Raw genomic sequence first — 17,872 nt, 5'->3', positions numbered from 1 at the left:
AAGGTCGGCTTCACTCAACTGCCGCCCGGGGAGGAGTACGGGTCGAGATTTGCCGAGAAGCCCTACGATGCCCCTGGCCATGCCGTCTTTACCTAGTCCTGAGGGACCAGGCAGCTGACACGACCGCGATCGTGTCAATCTTGAATTTTGTGAGATCTGGGGTTGCGAGTGCAATTCTCCGAAGATTGACGTCATGCAATTTCCCGAAGGCATTTCAGAGCGGCAGTTGACCCCTCGATCTTCACCGGTGATTCTCAATCTGGGCTTAGATTCATCAATCTATTCACCACCATACTAACGCTTAGCAGCTAATCCCCCCCACAAATCCCCGCAAAATGCGGCCATTGTGAGGAGGGGAACAGGGTCCTCCGGGGTCAAAGTGGGGATGCTCATTTGTCAGACTCCTGAACCACTGGACGAGGAGGGCAAGCCGATACCATCGATTCTCCACCGGGTCTGCAAAGGTTTCAGAGACATGAGAAATATAAACAACACTATTCAACCCCTCTTAGAGGCTGGGAGTTCCTTACAACAAACAGCACGAGCGGCATACTCGCAATGGGTCCTTTTCGTTATCTCTCCCACCTGGCGCTGACGAGCGCGTTACTCGGCCTGGCAGAGAGCAAACTGTCCTGTACACCCGATTCATTCTCGAAGTACCTGTCCTCTGCCGGCCATGAGAATGCCACGGTCTTGCAGGCATTCCACATCGCGAAGGGCGACACCTTTGAGGTCCCGGCCAGTGACATCGCGTATCCGCAGTCGCCGACCGAATTACCTGAGCTCTGTGTCGTGCAGATCAACGTGACATCAAGTGCAACCTCAGCGTACACATTCGGACTCTTCATGCCTACCGAGTGGAACGACAGATTCTTGTAGGTTTCAAGCAAACCAATTCCTTGGGTTGTCGCTGACCGTAGTCGAAAACAGAGCGGTCGGCAATGGAGGATTTGCGGGAGGCATCAACTGGGTCGATATGGTCAGTCATGTTTATGCCCTCAGAAATTTCGGCAGAAACTGATGGAAGCAGGGCGTCGGCGCGCGATACGGATTCGCTACCATGTCCACCGACACAGGACACAACAGCATCTCCTCGGACGGCCGGTGGGCGTACCACGAGCCCGAAAGACTGATCGACTGGGGCTACCGCGCTATGCACGGCTCAGTGGTCCTGGCCAAGGAATTGACGGAGCAATACTACGGCGATGCCCTGAAGTACAACTACTACAGCGGCTGCTCCACCGGCGGCAGACAGGGACTGCGATCGGTGGAACTGTACCCCGACGATTTCGACGGTGTCATCGCCGGCTCTCCCGCGTGGTGGACGTCGCATCTGCAGCCCTGGACGGTGAAGATCGGGAGCTACAATGCCGACCCCGCCACTCAGATCCCAACAAGCATGTTCAGCCTGATCGGCGCCGAGATCATCAAGCAGTGCGATCCCCAGGATGGACTGTCCGACGGGATCGTGTCCGCGCCGCAACAGTGCAATCTGCGCCTGGAGACCCTCCTCTGTCAAGGTATCAATGCCACCACGTGTCTGACCCCGGCGCAGCTTCAGACCCTGCGCCTCATCTACAGCGACTACGTCGACGTCAACCAGACCTTTGTCTTTCCCCACCTGCTGCCGGGCAGCGAAGCGCAGTGGAGCGTGCTAGTCAATAACGGGACCGCCAATGGCCTCGGAATCGATTACGTGCGGTACTTCCTCGGCAAGGGCAAGCAGTGGCAACAGGACCAGTTCGATTACAGTATCATCCAGCTTGCGGATCAAATCGACCCCGGCAACGCGACGGCCGACGATTTCGACATCTCGCCGTTTCAGCAGAAGGGCGGGAAGCTGCTCATGTACCACGGTATGGCGGACGGGCTCATCCCGACGGACAGCAGTCTCCACTACTACAACAAGGTCACCGAGGAGCTGATCCCCAAGGGAGTCGACCTGGACTCCTTCTATCGGTTCTTCTATGTTCCTGGGATGCAGTAAGTTACCCTGTATGCGGATTCGATCAAGGTATGAGACTACAGAACTGATAAGATCTCTGAAGACACTGCTCAGGCACGCCAGAGAGCATGCATGCGCCATGGTACTTCGCGGGCCCCAACCAGGCCCCCACGCTCTCATCGAGTCTCCACAGCGTCCCTCAATACCAGGATGCGCAGCACGATATCCTGCTGGCCCTGATGAGCTGGGTGGAGAATGGGACCTCGCCCGAGCCGCTGATCGCCACCACCTGGCAGAATGACACGGCCCAGGATGAAGTGTACCGTCAACGGCCATTGTGTTTCTACCCGCAGAAGGCCGTGTACACGGGCAAGGGGGATGCAGGTGAGGCGGCGAACTGGGAGTGTCGGTCGCAGTACTAGGAGGGCTTGAGGCTTGCAGGGCTTGTAGTTTATATAGAATAGAAAGACGTCGTGATCACACCATCAGTTAGTGCCATTGTTCAATACTGCTGATGATCATCGGTCAATTGATTTATCAGGCGGGCTGCAAACCCAGTCCTGGTGATCCAGAGCTTATCCTGAGCCTGGAAGAGCGGTTATTCTTCCCAGTGCGGTTAGATCCCGCGGGTTCATACGGTTAGCAGGAAACTGTACGCGCTCCAACTAGTTAACTCACTTGTTCTCTCACTTGCAGCCCTAGACAGCAGGCAGAGCCACCACTTTCCACACCACCAAACATTCTAGTTCCTCCTCCTTAATCTCCTTATCTGCACGATGTTGAACCCTGCCACCGAGCATCCCACCATACAAACACCAGGGCAATTGCAAGATCGTAGAGCCTCCGCTCCCCTCATCCCTCCCGCGATGTCACCCTGTAATGCCTCAAGATGCCTCAAGTGGGGCGCCTCGTCTAGGCCACCCAAGAGAGAAATGCCACCCCCGCACTACGCGCTGCAGAAACCAGCCACCCCACGGGGAGATTGACTAATCGCTGAGACAATAAGAAGGGAAGGCCGTGGCTAGCCGGTCCCAAATAAATTGGGCCCCTCAAATCGTGCGTTGAAGGGAGGGGAAATTGTAAACGCTCACTCTACCTCTACCCCCGCACAAAAATGGCCTGACCACATCGTGGACAGTCCAGGCGTCATGTTCCTCACTGGATCTGCGGTTGTCTGTGCAGCTTCCCCAGACCGCAACTGTGGGGGATGGCTTCCCCTTCCCGGTCCATAAAAACCCCGCGACTGCCGCGGTCGCAGACGCAGATGCTCTTGCTACCTCTTATCAATCTGGTCGGTCGCATGCGCCTTGAAGAGCTTTGCTGCTGACTCTGACCATGACCTCGTCGAACGTTGAAGGCCGCGGGCAGTGGGAAGATCCCCCACCCGAGACGCGATGGAGCATCATCCGCAACAACCCTAAACTCATGGCCATAGCCTTCTTTGCTTCGTGAGGCACCCCCACCTTTACGATTAACAACCAACGAACGAGACGTACTGACACCGACTTCTTCTAGATTCGGTGGATTCGAATATGGCTACCAGCAGGGTGTCCTAGGCCAGTCCCTCGTTATGTACCGCTTCAAGGACAACTTCCCCACGGTAGTCGCCTCGTCCAGTGCCACGGGGTGGCTGACCTCCGTGCTGCAATTGGGGGGCATCGTGGGCTCCCTCTCGGCGGGAATCCTGGGCGAGGTCTTCTCACGCAAGTACACCATGTTCTCGGCCTGCTGCTGGGTGGTCCTGGGCAGCTACCTCTACTGCGGTGCGACCTACCACAACCCAGCCCTGCTGTATGCGGGCCGCTTCTTCACGGGGCTAGGCGTCGGGACCTTCAGTGGTGTTGGGTGAGTGGCTCTTCTTCTTGCAAGACCCGGTGTAAATAGCTAACGCGCGACCACGTCGACCACAGACCGCTCTACAACGCCGAATTATCCTCTCCCCAACTCCGCGGCTTCATGGTCTCCTTCTACCAGTTCGCCACCATCCTCGGGATCATGCTCTCCTTCTGGTGCGGCTACGGCAGCAACAACATCGGGGGCACGGGGGAGCACCAATCCGACCTGGCCTGGCGCCTCCCCTCGATCATCCAGGGCATCCCGGCGGCATGCCTGGCCCTGGGCATCTGGTGGCTGCCGTTCTCCCCGCGCTGGCTGGTGAAGCAGGGCCGCGACGAGGAAGCCCGCCGAACACTCTCCTACCTCCGCAAGCTGCCCGCCGATCACCCCGCGGTGGAACACGAGTACAAAGAGATCAAGGCCGAGTGTCTGTTCGAGCAGCGGGCGTTCGCGCGGACCTTCCCGCACCTCGCCGAGCGCGAGAAGCAGAGCGTCCTGGCGCGCGAGTTCGCGCAGTACTACAACATCGTGCGCACCTGGGACAACTTCAAACGCGTGGCCATGGCGTGGCTCGTCATGTTCTTCCAACAGTGGTCCGGAATCGACGCCATCATCTACTACGCGTCGAACGTCTTCCAGAGCCTGGGCCTGACGAGCGGCACGTCGGCGCTGCTGGCCACTGGCGTGACGGGGGTGGTGTTCTTCGTGTGCACCATCCCCGCGATGCTGGTCATCGACCGCGTCGGCCGCAAGCCCATGCTCCTGCTGGGGTCGACGGTCATGTTCATCGCGATGATCATCGCCGGGGTGATTGTGGCCAAGTTCCGGCACGACTGGCCGGGCCATCCAGCGGCGGGCTGGACGGCGGTGGCATTCATCTGGGTGTATGTGGGCGCGTTCGGGGCGACCTGGGGCCCGGCGTCGTGGACCCTGGTCTCGGAGATCTTCCCCCTCTCCATCCGTGCCAAGGGGGCGTCGTTCGGCGCGTCCAGTAACTGGGTACGCTTCTCTCTTGCCCGCTTAATAGACTGTTTATGCTAACCAGAGGACAGCTCAACAATTTTGCGGTCGCGTTCTTCGTCCCGCCCATGCTCTCCGCCTGGGCCTGGGGCACGTATATCTTCTTCGCCGTCTTCCTGGCAGCCGGCATTGTCTGGGTGTGGTTCTGCCTCCCCGAGACCAAGGGCGCAACGCTGGAGGATATGGATCGGGTGTTCAACAGTCGGACGGGCGAGCAGGATGCCATTCTGCTGGCGCAGGCGCGGAGTGATGTGGGTCTGGACCAGCTGGACCACGCCACGGCGGTCGAGAAGCTGGGGAGCATGTATATCGAGGAGGAGAAATCGTCGGTCCGTCAGGAGGAAAGGGCATGAGTATAGCCTGGTGATGTTGGGGTCACGTGTAATGCAGTTATGTCTATCAAAATGAATCTGGCTTGTACCTATTCAAAAGCAATTTATGGGAACTACAACTCCGAAGGGGAGAAGGCAGCGGACCCTCCGCGGATGCTCCGCGGGAACTCCGAAGATGGCAGCAATTGGCCCCACCGTCCGCTGTATATAAGAAACCACGGTCGCAAAACTCACAACAGGATCAATCCACTTGCGGAAGAACACCATGGCCACCTCGCCAACAGTACTCATCATCGGCTGCGGAATTGCCGGCCCCGTGCTGGCCATCCTACTCAAACAACGAGGCTATGCGCCCATTGTGTTCGAGAGGGTCAGCGCACTCGGCGAGGCGGGCGCATCGCTCCTCATCCAGCCCAACGGGTCAGCCACGCTGCCTCTCGAATCAAAATTCTCACCAAACTGACAACCTCCCAGAATGAAGGTCCTCAGTCTCCTGAGTATAGCCGAGTCCCTCGAGCAGGAATTCCAACCGCTGCGCGGATACTGGCACGGCACGCCCGACGGCCACACCCTCGCGTCCTCGGGCCTCGCTGGGGAATTTAAGACGCGATACGCGTTTTCAGCCGTAGGCATCCGACGCTCCGAGCTGAATCTCCGCCTCAAAGCCCTGCTCCTGAATCAGGGGATTATGGTCCGTGAGGGATGGGAATTGCTCCGCATCGAGGAGCACGGGGACTCCGTCACGGCCCGATTCACCAACGGGCAGTCGATGACCGGCTCGTTCCTCGTGGGATGTGATGGGATCAAGGCCGCGTCACGGCGGGAGATCCTCCAAAACCTTCACGACAGCAACGAGGGCCTTCCAATGTTCACGGGCTTGACCCAGACCGCGGGCATCTCGCCCACCCCGGCGACGCTGCAGGACAGAGCAGGGCAGATGAGTAACTGGTACGGCGAGGGCATCCATGTCATCGCGTATCCGGTCTCCAAGACGCATACCTCCTGGGCGGTGACGCTACCGGACGCGAATGAGCAGCCGGAAACGTGGAGGCTGTCCGGTGCAGAGGAACTCGCGGCGCGGCGCGGCGAACTGCAGGCTCAACTGGCTGGCTTCGAGCCCGCAGTCTTAGAGCTGGTCACCGATGCGGAGCGTCTGATCAAGTACGGCTTGTTCGATCGGGAGGAGTTGACGGCGGAGCAGTGGTATTCACCCCGATGCGTGTTGGTGGGCGATGCTGCCCATCCTACCAGTCCGCATATCGGACAGGGAGCGAACCAGGCGCTGTACGTATGAGCTGGGACCAGATGAGGATCAAGTCAGGCTGACAACTTGTACCCAGGGAGGACTGCTATCACCTTTCACGTCTTCTTCCAGACCTCCAGCAAAGCTCGATATCCGCTGCCGAGACCACGCAGCTGAATGATGTGAGCCTGATCGAGATATTCCGAGCCTTCGCACAGCTCCGTCAACCACGCACATCAAAGTTGGTGAAGGAGGCGCGACGCCAGGGCGAGCAGCGGGTGGTGGTGGGCGGGCCGACCAGATGCCGTGAACGAGATGCTCGTATCGCGGTAGCGTGGAAGGATTCGGAGGTGTTGTTGGAGAATTTCGACCGGTTGCTGCGGGAGCCCTTCTAGCAGTGCCGTATGGCATCCATCAACGCTGTGGTAGAGGCCCTTTTTGCCATTCTTTCACCAATCAGCGGAGGATACGGGACGATCCTGTCTTTTCGAAACACGAGAGCAATTCCACGGTATCCTGAAGGTGTCACTCCCCGGCGTTACCGACGAGCTCCCTTCGACAATGGTCGGGTAGGCACATCCAGTGCCCAAGCAAGCTCGCGGCTTCCTTCTCGAGTGTGGATCCCAGGAACCAACAGGGGCCATTGAGGAACAGTGATTGATGAGATGAACCTGGAGATGAATGAACCAATGCGTGGTGCCATATTACCGTTGGACTTTAAGTATGTTGATAATGAAGAGTTCACCTACCAGTCCACCCGCGTGGATCGGCAGATGTAGACTGATTGCACAATACAATACCAACAGCAGAAGCAAGTACACCCAATTCCCCGACACAGAGGTTGACAGCTTGTAGGCATTCGCCCCTAAGATGGTTGTCATCACGAGCTCTGCCTTGTGCCTCCGCCTCCTCCGGACTATCACAGGCCCTAGATCGCGTATCTACCACCGCCCAAAGGCACCCGCCAACTGCTGGACCCCAGCCCCAACCAGCCTTAAGCACCGGCCAAATAAGCAGAAGCCCGAAATAATGTCCAATTTCATCCAAGACAAATGAGCATCTATCATACACTCTCCGAAACTGTGTGTCGCTCGCTACACTGTCGTGGAAGATGTGGCGAGCCCGCGGGACGATACTCTAGTTTCTCGCACGGAGAGGAGGTACTTGTTGTCAGAACGATTAGAATTGCTTATATCCTTCAATCAGAGACACAAGCTCACCACGATGAGTGCTGTACCCTATCCCCACGCGGTCAATCTTTCGTCCGGATCGTCGGGCACGTCCTTTTAGAGTCAGCGGAATTGGACATAAGAAGATACATGTTAGCTCCGCCTTGTTCAGAGAGAAAGAGAGCGAGATGTGACTTTGTCTCGTCGGTTGACGTTGCCCCAAACAATGATTGGGAGGACTGCGTGCATCTAACCACAAGGGTCTAGCGCGCCAGGGTCTGCGGAGGAGGGATCAGGCGCATGGGCCTGGAAAGGGGCAGAGAAATAGAGAGCCAAGCTCTTTCGAAGAGGTAGAAGAGCTACGTGAACTCGTACCACTGGCGAGCTTATCGCTATACCAACATCGAATACCCGCGCAGAGCGTGGCCGCAAGGTCCCACACCCGCAACCGGCCGACCGTCTCCTCTTCTAAAAGAGGCAGAATTTCTGTGGCCTCCCTTAAAGGCATTAGGCATAGCTGGCAGACATGGTAATTTCCTTATTCTATCAATGGTTCCTGATAGAAGAGAAGAGTGATGTTTGTGGAATGTGTTATGGGCCTTTCGGGCTGGTGCAACGGAGGGCAGTGGTTGACATGTGGTGTAGACCAATAATGTGTGGGAAGACGGAGAAGCGCTGAGAAGCCGCCATGGATTTTTTGAAGGAAAGTTTCTCTGAAATAGCCACCTTTCCTACACACCCAACATTGTCGTTGGCTGGGGGCGCGGTGGCCATTTGGGCGACCCCTAGAGACGAAGCTTCGATGCCTTACTCGAGCCTCTGCGATAGTTTTTGATGCAAGGGTTGAACGTTGTACAACATTCTCTCTTCGAGAACATGATTGCAAAGCCAGAGCTAGAGGGCAGTCAGCTCTATGCAAGCGATATGACCAATTCATGGAACAAGAAGTTGTAGAGGGTGGTCGAAATCAGAGGGTGGGCGGGCAGTGGCGGCTGAGAAGGAACCGGATGGATACAGCCAGGAAGATCGACGGCTAAAGCATCAAGTATGTATTGTAGAGTATCTACATTCACTCGAAGCGCAATGTGGGCATAGGCCCATCATTAACCTAATGGATCTGACTTTGACACAACTATACCCCAAGAACCTTAACCGATGAACCTCTATCGGATGAAAAATAACTCAGTTGGCTATTCACAAATACCAGAACTGAAGTCTAGGAATAACCCCCTTCTAAGACTTGTTAAATAACCCAGTTAGAATCGTACTATACATCAAGCGATCAACAAAAGCATCATAGCATCAACCTGACCCCTTTCAATCCGTCCACGACCACCTTCGTTCCCTTCTGGTTACTAAATACACCGTCCACCTCCCCGATATCTGCCCTTTCAATACCCGGACCAGTTCCAAGCCAAGAATACAAGGGACGTAGTTACTCTGAGATGCTCTAGTCTGCCACAACACTTGGATAGCGAGCCTATCCGCTGGTGGCTCCTACATATGCGCCCACTTGACGAGGGTGGGGGCGCCGCGACAATGTTGATCGTCTCAATAAACACCAGGACCCTGCACCCTAACCTTTGCACACATGCTGGCCAAAGCTTCCTGGATGCTCCATATTGACAGTGGGGAGTAATAAGCTACATGGCTCCAAGCACAAGCCCCTTTGTGCACCTGGCGCGCGAGTGCAGACACTCGGGGCCGAATGTCTCATATGGAAAATTCCACATAGTCGGTGACTTATGGGTGAGCGTCCTCGATACGAGCACACCCTTGATAGGTCTATGGCCGTAGTTGTCCCCACTTGGCCTAGTCTTTACATCCAGGCAAGCTGTCCGCCGCTATAATTTCCATGCTGAAGCGGTAAAGCAGGAAGTGGCCAGGATGACAGCCTGGGGGCTCGTCTCTGTCTCGGGCCAAGCACATAGCCTCAGTCGCATCGTCCCAGTTGCTGTCATGGATTCGGTTTTGCATGATGCGTACGAGCTACCACAATCGATGCAAGCCATCCTAACTCAACACAATATTACATATTGACTGCTGCGTGATGATGCGCCACACACAGCATCGCAGAAGCAACAATGGATGAAATATTAATGTTCATGAATTAGAAAAAGCTCTCTCGTAATCATTCCGAATTCTACAGCACCTTCTCCAACAACTCATTCAGCTCATGTACCACAAACTCCGGATTATCCTTCTGCACAAAGTGGCCGGCATTCGGCGCAATCAAGGGGCCCTTGCTGTACTCGGGCTCGGTGATCTTGACCAGCCCCTCGTTGTAGCGGTGCCAGTACGGGTTGACGAAGCGGTTCGTGACCGGCTTAGGCGGGCCCATCTTAGCCGACTCTTCCGCAAAAGCATCAAAGTCGTGCCCCACGACCGTCACATAGGGTCCGTGCCCCCCAGGGCCTTCTAGTTTCGGGCCGTCACTGGCAGGGAGCAGCTCGCGCAGGTTACGTCGGCTGAGACCCTCCTTGCTCCCGACGTCCGGGTGGAAGACGCGGCGGACGCCGGCCCGCACCGCGCGGATGGCCTCGACGGGGATCGGGGCAATGCTGGCGGGGTCGAAGTCCGGAGAATCCGGATCGGGGAAGATAGAGATAAAGTCCGAATTGGCGAGGACGCTGTCGAGCAACAACAGCGCGGCGACGGTGCCGGGGTAATTCTGGGCGTAAAGCCGAGCCAACGCGCAGCCGATCGAGTTCCCCACCAGTACCAGCGAGACGGCGTTCACGTCGGCGACCCCCAGCTTCTCGGTGGTGATCTGGACGAGCAGCTGACGGAGATCTTGGACGGCGGCCAGGCAGTCATGGCCGTGGGTGGGGTCCTCAGCGCCGGCGTCGGCGGGATCGCGATCGGTCGTCTGGCCTTGGCCGAAGCGGTCGTACGCCAGGAAGGCTGGGCTGTTGCCTGGGCGAGCCGATTTCAGTTGCGCAATGACAGGCTGCCAGAAGGCTTGTGGAAGGCCGAGCCCATTCACAAAGACCACCAAGACGGGTTTGGCGGATGCTCCCTCGGGAGCTTGGAAGGTATAAGCCAGCTGCGCCGAGGGCTTGGTAGTGAGGGCGAGAAACTCTACGTCTGCCATTTTGGGAGGAAGGACTTCTCGGTAGGACAGAGGAAAGGCCCGAGAAAAGTCAGACTAGTGAATGAGGAAGTAGGCCTACTCAAGAATTTTCCTTTGTTTGTGTCTGGTGGTTACTTGAGAACCGACGGCATTTATAGCCGTTGTCCGTATCGGTGAGGCTGAAGTGGGGGGCGCGCGCAAAAGGAGGGGTGCTGACGGGCTGATGCTAACAGACGAACTGACCACTAATTTTGCACAATCATTATACTAGCCGGTATTAAGCTATTCCTTCGTTTCCTTTCTGGATGTTTGACGCTAGGCAATCTCACGATGCTGACAACATCGTACGGTGGTTAGTTAGTTAATTTGCAGCGGGGAGAGCGACCCATGGGGGATTAGGGCTGATTTATATGAGCGACTCGCAGCTCAGCTCTACAAAGAAGCGATACAACACCCAACGAAGAGTCTGATCAAATTACAGGCCGCCAGAAGCAAACATAAAAGCTAATCCGACAGAGTACATGCAAAGACATCTGTTGGTCCAACTGCAAGGTACAACGGCGCGCCAACGACTCGAACACCTGCACAATCGCCCCGGTTCGTCGCGTCTTGAACATGTGTTCGTTCTGCAAGCGGTTCGCACTGTTTAGCTCATGTGATGCCCAACGCCAAGGGTTCTATCAGTTACGTTTTTTTCGATCGGTGTTGTGTCGTTTGACGGCTCCCTAAACAGAAGGTACCCTGGTTTCGCGCAAGTCGCAGCGTGAGGGCCTTATCCAGCCAGAAGCGGCCAAGGCCGGTGATGTGTTTTGAGTCAGATATGATGAATCCGGGTGAGTAGCATGGTGGTAAAGACTGCATGTTGATGAATGCATAGAATTCACATCTTCTGGAGGTAAACTTAGTCGAGTCCGCTGTATATGTGTCGGGTTCGTATATTCATGTGGCTTAAGTTGACACATCGTGGGCTCAGGTTTCAGGGACCGCATGCCATACATTGATTAAAGATATATAACAATAATTCGAGGCGGGGCAAGTCTAAATCGATTCAATGTGCGTGCCACAAAGAGGTGTCAAAAAGACTTGTTGGATAACATCGTGTCCCCAAAGACTCAGGACAGAGCTGATTAAATTGCTACACATTGCCTCGCGGTGATTCTTGCAGTGATTCAACTGAATTTTACCAAGCTTGAACGAAAGAGCCCATCTTAGGGGAGATGCGACGTAGAACCGGCATCGCAAATCTGCTCTCCGGCTGCTACCTGACCTGCTCACCACTTCTGGCATGCATGGATCTCATTTCTCTTGCCTTGTTCCCGGGCGCATCAGGGCGAGAAATGTTGTTGAGTCGGCGAGTCTGGAAAGCGTTGGATCCCAAAATTGGTCGCAATTATCAAGCATAGCTTCTCATCTGACGCGAATCAGTTTTTTGAATGACCGAAAGTCAGAAGGCGAGCGCTGAGCCGGCTAGAGGCCACGTCAACATTGTGCGACCTTGTGAAAACCCAACCCCTCAAGTCCTGGGTGTCCTCACTGACCAGTTCAAGTCAGCTGTCGCAAGATCACCGAGTTCGAGGTAGTGTCATTGCAATGGTTTACGCGTGGTCCTGCCAGGCTGCCTCTTTTTTCACGACGCTGGGGCTCTTGACCGTTCGGCGGGAGCAGGGGCCTGCAATTGAGCTCGCTCAAGCCGAAATGCTGAGGGACTTGGTTGTGCGAACGGCGGTTGTGAAGGCAGTAGCAGGCGAAATTGCCTCGAGGTTGACCCTCCGTTGCGAGCCTTCAAGCTCTCGCTGTGTGGCCAGCTAGAACCTCCCGTTGACAGCAAGAGCCGATCCGACCGCAACGGTCGCATTTGTCGAGCAAGCATGTTGCGAAACAAGACGGTTGCCCAAGTCCAAGGACGCGGATTCGTGGGTTAAGCGAGCAACATCCCAGGCGATTTCGAACACAAACCCATCATCCAAGAATGCAGTCGAGGAATATTCCCCCGAATGTCGGACCCTTCACATCTTCCGTCAACCCCACTGAACCGAGTAACCGAGGGCCATCCGCTTGATTCTCGTCGAGTTCCTGTTCCCCGAACGAGATGAGGATGCACGCTCTAAAATAAGCGGAGGGTGAAGGTCGAACGTGAGTGGGTGCAAGCCTGGAGGAACACTGCAGATCCCCGTTGAGGGCAGGCAGCGCTCATCCTTGCCCTGCCTGGGAAAATATCCGGTGATCGGCAACTTTCGCGGGTGACTGTTTGCCGGCAACGGGCCCACTCTCTCAACGCCCGGGACTCGCGCGTTTGAGCCCGACTCCTCGCGACTCAGCTCCTCGGCGCCCGATTACGCATTATGGATACTGAGCACACTGGAGAGATTCCAAGCAGGGAATTGTTTTCCTGCAGACACAAATGCCAGGGACTGTTGTCGCAGGGCGTGCATAGTGCGTACGGGGTTGCTGTTCTAGTGGGGTCAGCATGAACAGTACACGACGGCAAGGCTGTAGCTTTGTTTGCTGACCTTGGAAAGATGCCGATCCACTTGACACGGGAAATTGAATTCCGTCGGCGGTTTGCTGCTCAGCTTTGCTGGTCAAACAGATGCTGAAAGTCTTCCACGCCGGTGGATTGCAGCAGGTGCGGCAGGCCGCGGAAATGTCATCGTCGGAGCAGTTGCAGGGAGAGACTCTAAGGAGAGATGCATAACGGTCGGTATGTATGCTTGCCTGCTTAGTCAGACGCACGCACAATCTCGATCACCCAAGTAACGCTACTGAGTAATTAAGTAGCCAAAGTGGGCGATTTAAACAAGAGTTGTCCAGAACATCACCGCAACTCAGCGATACTCCGAATCGTATTCTCTCAAGGCTTGTCAGGGCTTGCCCGAGTCACTTGACCGTCTGTCCACGTGGACCGTACACGCAGTCGTCTAAACCTCCAAATCGCTGACCGAAGATTCTTGTCTAAATTTCCCAAGATCTTGGAGCCCCCGCAAAGATAGAAGTAAGGTTTGCGCCTCACCATTCCCACGGTACAGCAGTGGCCGCAGCTGCAGCTATTGTCTTCGCCCGGACCAGATCGGTCTTCTGAACAGCCAAGAAGTCGATGGTTCGTATCCTTTGCCAGAACGTTCGTTCTGCTGCAGAAGGTTTGATCTGTGGCTCGGCTGCTGCCGGTGCGATTGTCAGGAGCAAAAGCAGGAATTCGAAGGAGTATCCCTTGGATTAACCATAAGGATACCCTCCATCGCCGGGATTGTCCGCATGTTTCACTCTAGTGATTCAAGCATCTGCTCAGTGCGCAGGACAAATCGTTCGCTACTATTTATAAATTTAATATTGGTCTCAGGGTGCTATCAGCGCGGGCGGTCCTGGCTGATGAACTGATGATGTACAGTATATTTAATAGAGATCGACCCGTCCCATGCGACCGAACAATGTCCAGACAGGGTATAGTTCTTTCACTAGACATCTTGTGAGTTTGCCGCGCGAAGAATCAAGAAGATAGGCGAAAGTATGCTAGGATCCAAGGGGGATTGCCGGCAAATCGTCAGGATTCTCCCCATGTTCTCGGCAGCCGTTCCGTTAAGGTTTCTAAATGACATGGACGACCAAAAGACCAAAAGCCTTCAAAGTCTATGGGCCGACACAGTATTCTGTGCCGAAGGAGCATAACTAACTTAATTATTCCGCTGAGTCATCCTATCACTCGCGTGCTCATGAGTGGTAATTCGTCAGTCAAATCCGACCTGCCACGCCGATCTGGGCCATCACCAGAATGGCATCATCCCGTGGTCACGACTGTGCTGTGCTATAGTCTAGCCGGAGTACTGATACCAAGCCCTCTAGGCTCTGACTCCCCCTGAGCCACCTCCATCGCGTCGCTCGTGGTGGCAAGCACGCTAGGCTCCCCCTGCAGCGACAGTCATGGCTAGTGTGGCGTGCTAGCGACGCGAAGGAATGTCTTCCCCGAGATCGACGACCAAGGAAGCTGGCGTTGCGCCCAGGGGGAGGGGGGGGTTACTGTGTAATATTCTTAGAACAGCCAATTTCGACGGAGTAATGTTTCGAAGCACCGGAAACACCTGCAGCTACACATGTAGTACATAGTCAGCAGGTAACAGCTAGCGAATGGCACGAACCAGATTTTAATCTATTTGATTTACGATAACCTCATCGCGGCGAACTTCCGTTGTGTGAGGGTTCGCAGGCGGGCGCGCCCGATGGGGGGCTGGGCTGGCAACTGGTAACTTACTCGTACGTACATAGTAGCTGGCGCGCTCGGTCGCACGCGGTGGAGGTGGGCGGCCTAGCCCACCACACAACTGTGACCGTGCTAGCTTAAACCGGATTAACATTGGGAAGGTGGAAAGAAATGCCTGACAAGCGAGTCATGACAGGCCGAGGAAAGCCGGGTGGTGGTGTTTCGAATGGGTTATCTAACTTGTCCCAGCACGGCATACGGAGTAGACGTCGCCCCCAAAGGTGGGGACTCCCACGCATGTTTATTTTCCATTTTGGTCGATGTTCCCCGGTCCTAAGGGACCCGGGAGTCTGGTTCTCTCTTTCCAGAACCCATGCATGCATGCATGCATGCATGCGATTAAGGAAATCCCCCTTGGGGGTTATGACACTAACTGTAGACACGAGGCTGGGCATGCTTGAGGAAGGGTTTTGCTGGTACTCGACCTACTAGTACAATGCGGATTGTCATCTCGCTTGGAGAGAAAGAACTTGGCAAACAATGATTATTGAGAAAGAGTTTCCCCTCCGTCGACAAGTGCCATTGAACTGCCAAATAGGGTTTTAGGATTTGCCGAACAGTGGTGAAAGTTCTAGACTGGCGGGCAATGATGATGTTCTCTAGGGTTAGAGTGGGGGGGCAGAGGGTGACATGACTCGTCCTGATTTGTCGCGGATGGGTTCCGTCCGCAGAAAACTGCAAATCAGAGGCGCCACTTCTTTCTCCCTGACAGTGGTTGCGGTGGAGAGCCCAAGTGGATGACTACGACTCTGTTGACGAAAGTCTGCTCGCGTTGACAGCCTAAACTGGCGATCTCTTAGGGTTTTTTTTTTTTTCTCTGGGGAGAGGGACTCGAAGGGAGACAGACTCGTATTCCGACCTTCCGTGGAGATAGAGGGGCGGAGGACAAGCCGACTGTCACAACTCACGAACCCACCCCTCGTCTCGTGGCCCGTCCGATTGCCTCAAAGGGGCAAGGATGTGGGCAGTCTAACCTCGCCTTTTGTTAGGGTTGTAGGCCTGCAATCAAAGAGGCTTCCCGCTGCAAGGACCCTTCTGATTGAATTAATCAACTTATTATATCCTTACTATCACCCCCACCCATGTCCACATTTCCCCTCCCCCCCTCTGCCCACCACCCCCCCCATGTTGACTGGAATTTGAGCTTTGCATCTCCCCAAATGCGTCCTTGACAGCACCACCACAGGGCTGACCTTCGACTCGATTTTGCGACGACTTCAACGTCATGGCCATCTACGCCGATGCGGCCCCGTCGGTGGCCGGCAGTGTCATTATGTTGACGACCCTGGCACTGCTGACTTACGGGGCCCGAGTATACTGCCGGTTGACCCGGAAGTCATGGGGGATGGAAGACTGGATCATGTCCGTCGCCTTGGTAGGTCGTTCTCCCATTGAGACTCGAACATGAGCTGATCGGTTGGAATTTAAGGTGCCGTTCGCTGTGCTGGTAGCAGGCTGTGTAGGAGGTGCCTTCAACGGGATTGGAATTCATCAATGGCGGCTGGCGGAGCCGGAAAATGTGCAGTATTCAGCGGATGGAAAGAAGGTATGGAGTCTTCACCGGGCCCAGCAGGGCAAGTCAAGCAGCTGGACGCTAACGAAGTCTCCAGTTCTTCCTCATCTTCGAGGTCGGCTACTGCGCTGCCATTATCCCGATCAAACTGAGTATCAGCTGGATGTTGATTCGAGTCGCGGAGGGGCGCAAGGCTTATCTCTACATTCAGTATGTGGTCATTGCAACGTTCGTGACCATGAACATCATCGCGTTGATTTTCATTCTCATCAACTGCATCCCTGTCGAGTATGTGCCCGCGTCCTCTGATTGTTGAATCGAATAGACAAGGAGACTGACTGCGCCCAGTGCTGCCTGGAATGACGAAGCCCTGAAGAACGGAGGACACTGCCAACCGTCCTACGTCCTCGCCGACGTGTACTACGCCTGCACGGCCGTGAACATCCTGACCGACTGGGTGACGGCTTTACTGCCCGTGCCCCTCCTCTGGAATGTCCAGATCAACCGCAACACCAAGATCTCGATCGTTGGCTTGATGGGTCTGGGGATCTTGTACGCGCCCCGCCCTCTGTCCTTCACCGCACGAACAACCATCTAACCCCTTTTTCCGTACAGTGCCTCGCTATCCGCCTGCGTCCGTCTCAAGTACACCGTCGCGCTCACCTCGCAGTCGGACTACCTCTTCGGCGTGGCCAACGTGGTGATCTGGGGGTTCGCGGAGAACGCGCTGGGGATGATCGTCGGCAACGTCGCCACCCTCCGCCCCCTGTTCCGCATCCTGCGCGATCGCAAGACCTCCGACTACAAGAACTACAACCGGTCCCCGGGCTACGGCCACAGCTCGCACCACACGGGCGGCGGCGTGTTCTCGCGCACCTACGAGCTGGCCGAGCACGGCAAGAACCCCAACCACGTCACCACGAGCACGGTCGCCGAGCACGGCCGTCGCAGCTTCAGCGACGGGGACAGCGAGCGACAGATCCTGGAGGGCGGGCAGAGTCCCGGCGAAGCCGACATTGTCGTCAGCCGGCAGGTGATCGTGGCCTACGACTGAGCATTCTGGGTTGGGTTGGGTTGGAGTTGAGGGTCTGGGAAGGGCGGCATTCTGGTTTACTCGTTCGTTATAATCTAATTTTCTTACGTCTGCATGCTCGCGCTAAGAGGGATGTGGTGATGTGTAGGCTGTAGTTGTCCTCGTCAAAGGATGCTTATACGAGCAGGAATCATCGAAGCACCCACCAAGATAGTGCAGGCCCCATCACCTGCGTCTCATTCGCCAGGTTTGACACTCTTTTCGTGCATATTTGCCATGGAAAACACCCCGATCACGTCCACACCAAGCTTTGGTCAAGATGTCTTCTGCTATGGGCCGTCGCTCGGCCCGTGCAGTGAAACATGGCCACCAATGATCACTAATCGGAATTCCAGCCATGACAATCTCCGGCTGAGTGCTCCAGACCGCGGTCTTTCGACTGTCGACGCTCACTCT

General features: G+C 55.6%; 5 protein-coding genes across 5 annotated transcripts; 4 read left to right on the top strand and 1 right to left on the bottom strand.

Moving 5' to 3' along the window:
* Window positions 1–385: 385 nt before the first annotated feature.
* On the top strand, window positions 386–2,367 carry BO66DRAFT_450082 (putative ferulic acid Esterase/Feruloyl esterase; the record flags this gene model as incomplete). The annotated part of the gene is made up of 5 exons (XM_025651813.1): window positions 386–454; window positions 682–875; window positions 931–979; window positions 1,031–1,983; window positions 2,049–2,367. The coding sequence occupies 5 exons, from the start codon at window positions 386–388 to the stop codon at window positions 2,365–2,367; spliced, it is 1,584 nt and encodes a 527-aa protein (XP_025508917.1).
* A 964-nt stretch (window positions 2,368–3,331) lies between these two features.
* Window positions 3,332–5,061, top strand: BO66DRAFT_285980 (sugar porter family MFS transporter; the record flags this gene model as incomplete). The annotated part of the gene is made up of 4 exons (XM_025643126.1): window positions 3,332–3,393; window positions 3,461–3,790; window positions 3,856–4,780; window positions 4,834–5,061. Coding segments are annotated over 4 exons (1,545 nt in total), but the record flags the coding sequence as incomplete, so codon positions are not given.
* Window positions 5,062–5,398: 337 nt separating this feature from the next.
* BO66DRAFT_450069 (FAD-dependent oxidoreductase) lies at window positions 5,399–6,867 on the top strand (the record flags this gene model as incomplete). The annotated part of the gene is made up of 3 exons (XM_025651812.1): window positions 5,399–5,553; window positions 5,608–6,417; window positions 6,474–6,867. The coding sequence occupies 3 exons, from the start codon at window positions 5,399–5,401 to the stop codon at window positions 6,769–6,771; spliced, it is 1,263 nt and encodes a 420-aa protein (XP_025508915.1). The 3' UTR covers window positions 6,772–6,867.
* Window positions 6,868–9,672: 2,805 nt separating this feature from the next.
* Window positions 9,673–10,765, bottom strand: BO66DRAFT_387853 (alpha/beta fold hydrolase). The gene has a single exon (XM_025646407.1). It carries the CDS (start codon window positions 10,637–10,639, stop codon window positions 9,689–9,691), a length of 951 nt encoding a protein of 316 aa, XP_025508914.1. The 5' UTR covers window positions 10,640–10,765; the 3' UTR covers window positions 9,673–9,688.
* A 5,232-nt stretch (window positions 10,766–15,997) lies between these two features.
* Window positions 15,998–17,437, top strand: BO66DRAFT_425408 (uncharacterized protein; the record flags this gene model as incomplete). Its single annotated transcript, XM_025650227.1, has 5 exons — window positions 15,998–16,245; window positions 16,300–16,416; window positions 16,481–16,671; window positions 16,732–16,935; window positions 16,999–17,437. The coding sequence occupies exons 1-5, from the start codon at window positions 16,096–16,098 to the stop codon at window positions 17,435–17,437; spliced, it is 1,101 nt and encodes a 366-aa protein (XP_025508913.1). The 5' UTR covers window positions 15,998–16,095.
* Between the last annotated feature and the right edge of the window lie 435 nt (window positions 17,438–17,872).

Source organism: Aspergillus aculeatinus (assembly GCF_003184765.1).
Source record: "Aspergillus aculeatinus CBS 121060 unplaced genomic scaffold BO66scaffold_2, whole genome shotgun sequence".
NCBI lineage: Eukaryota > Fungi > Ascomycota > Eurotiomycetes > Eurotiales > Aspergillaceae > Aspergillus > Aspergillus aculeatinus.
This window is presented reverse-complemented; position numbering and strand designations above follow the sequence as displayed.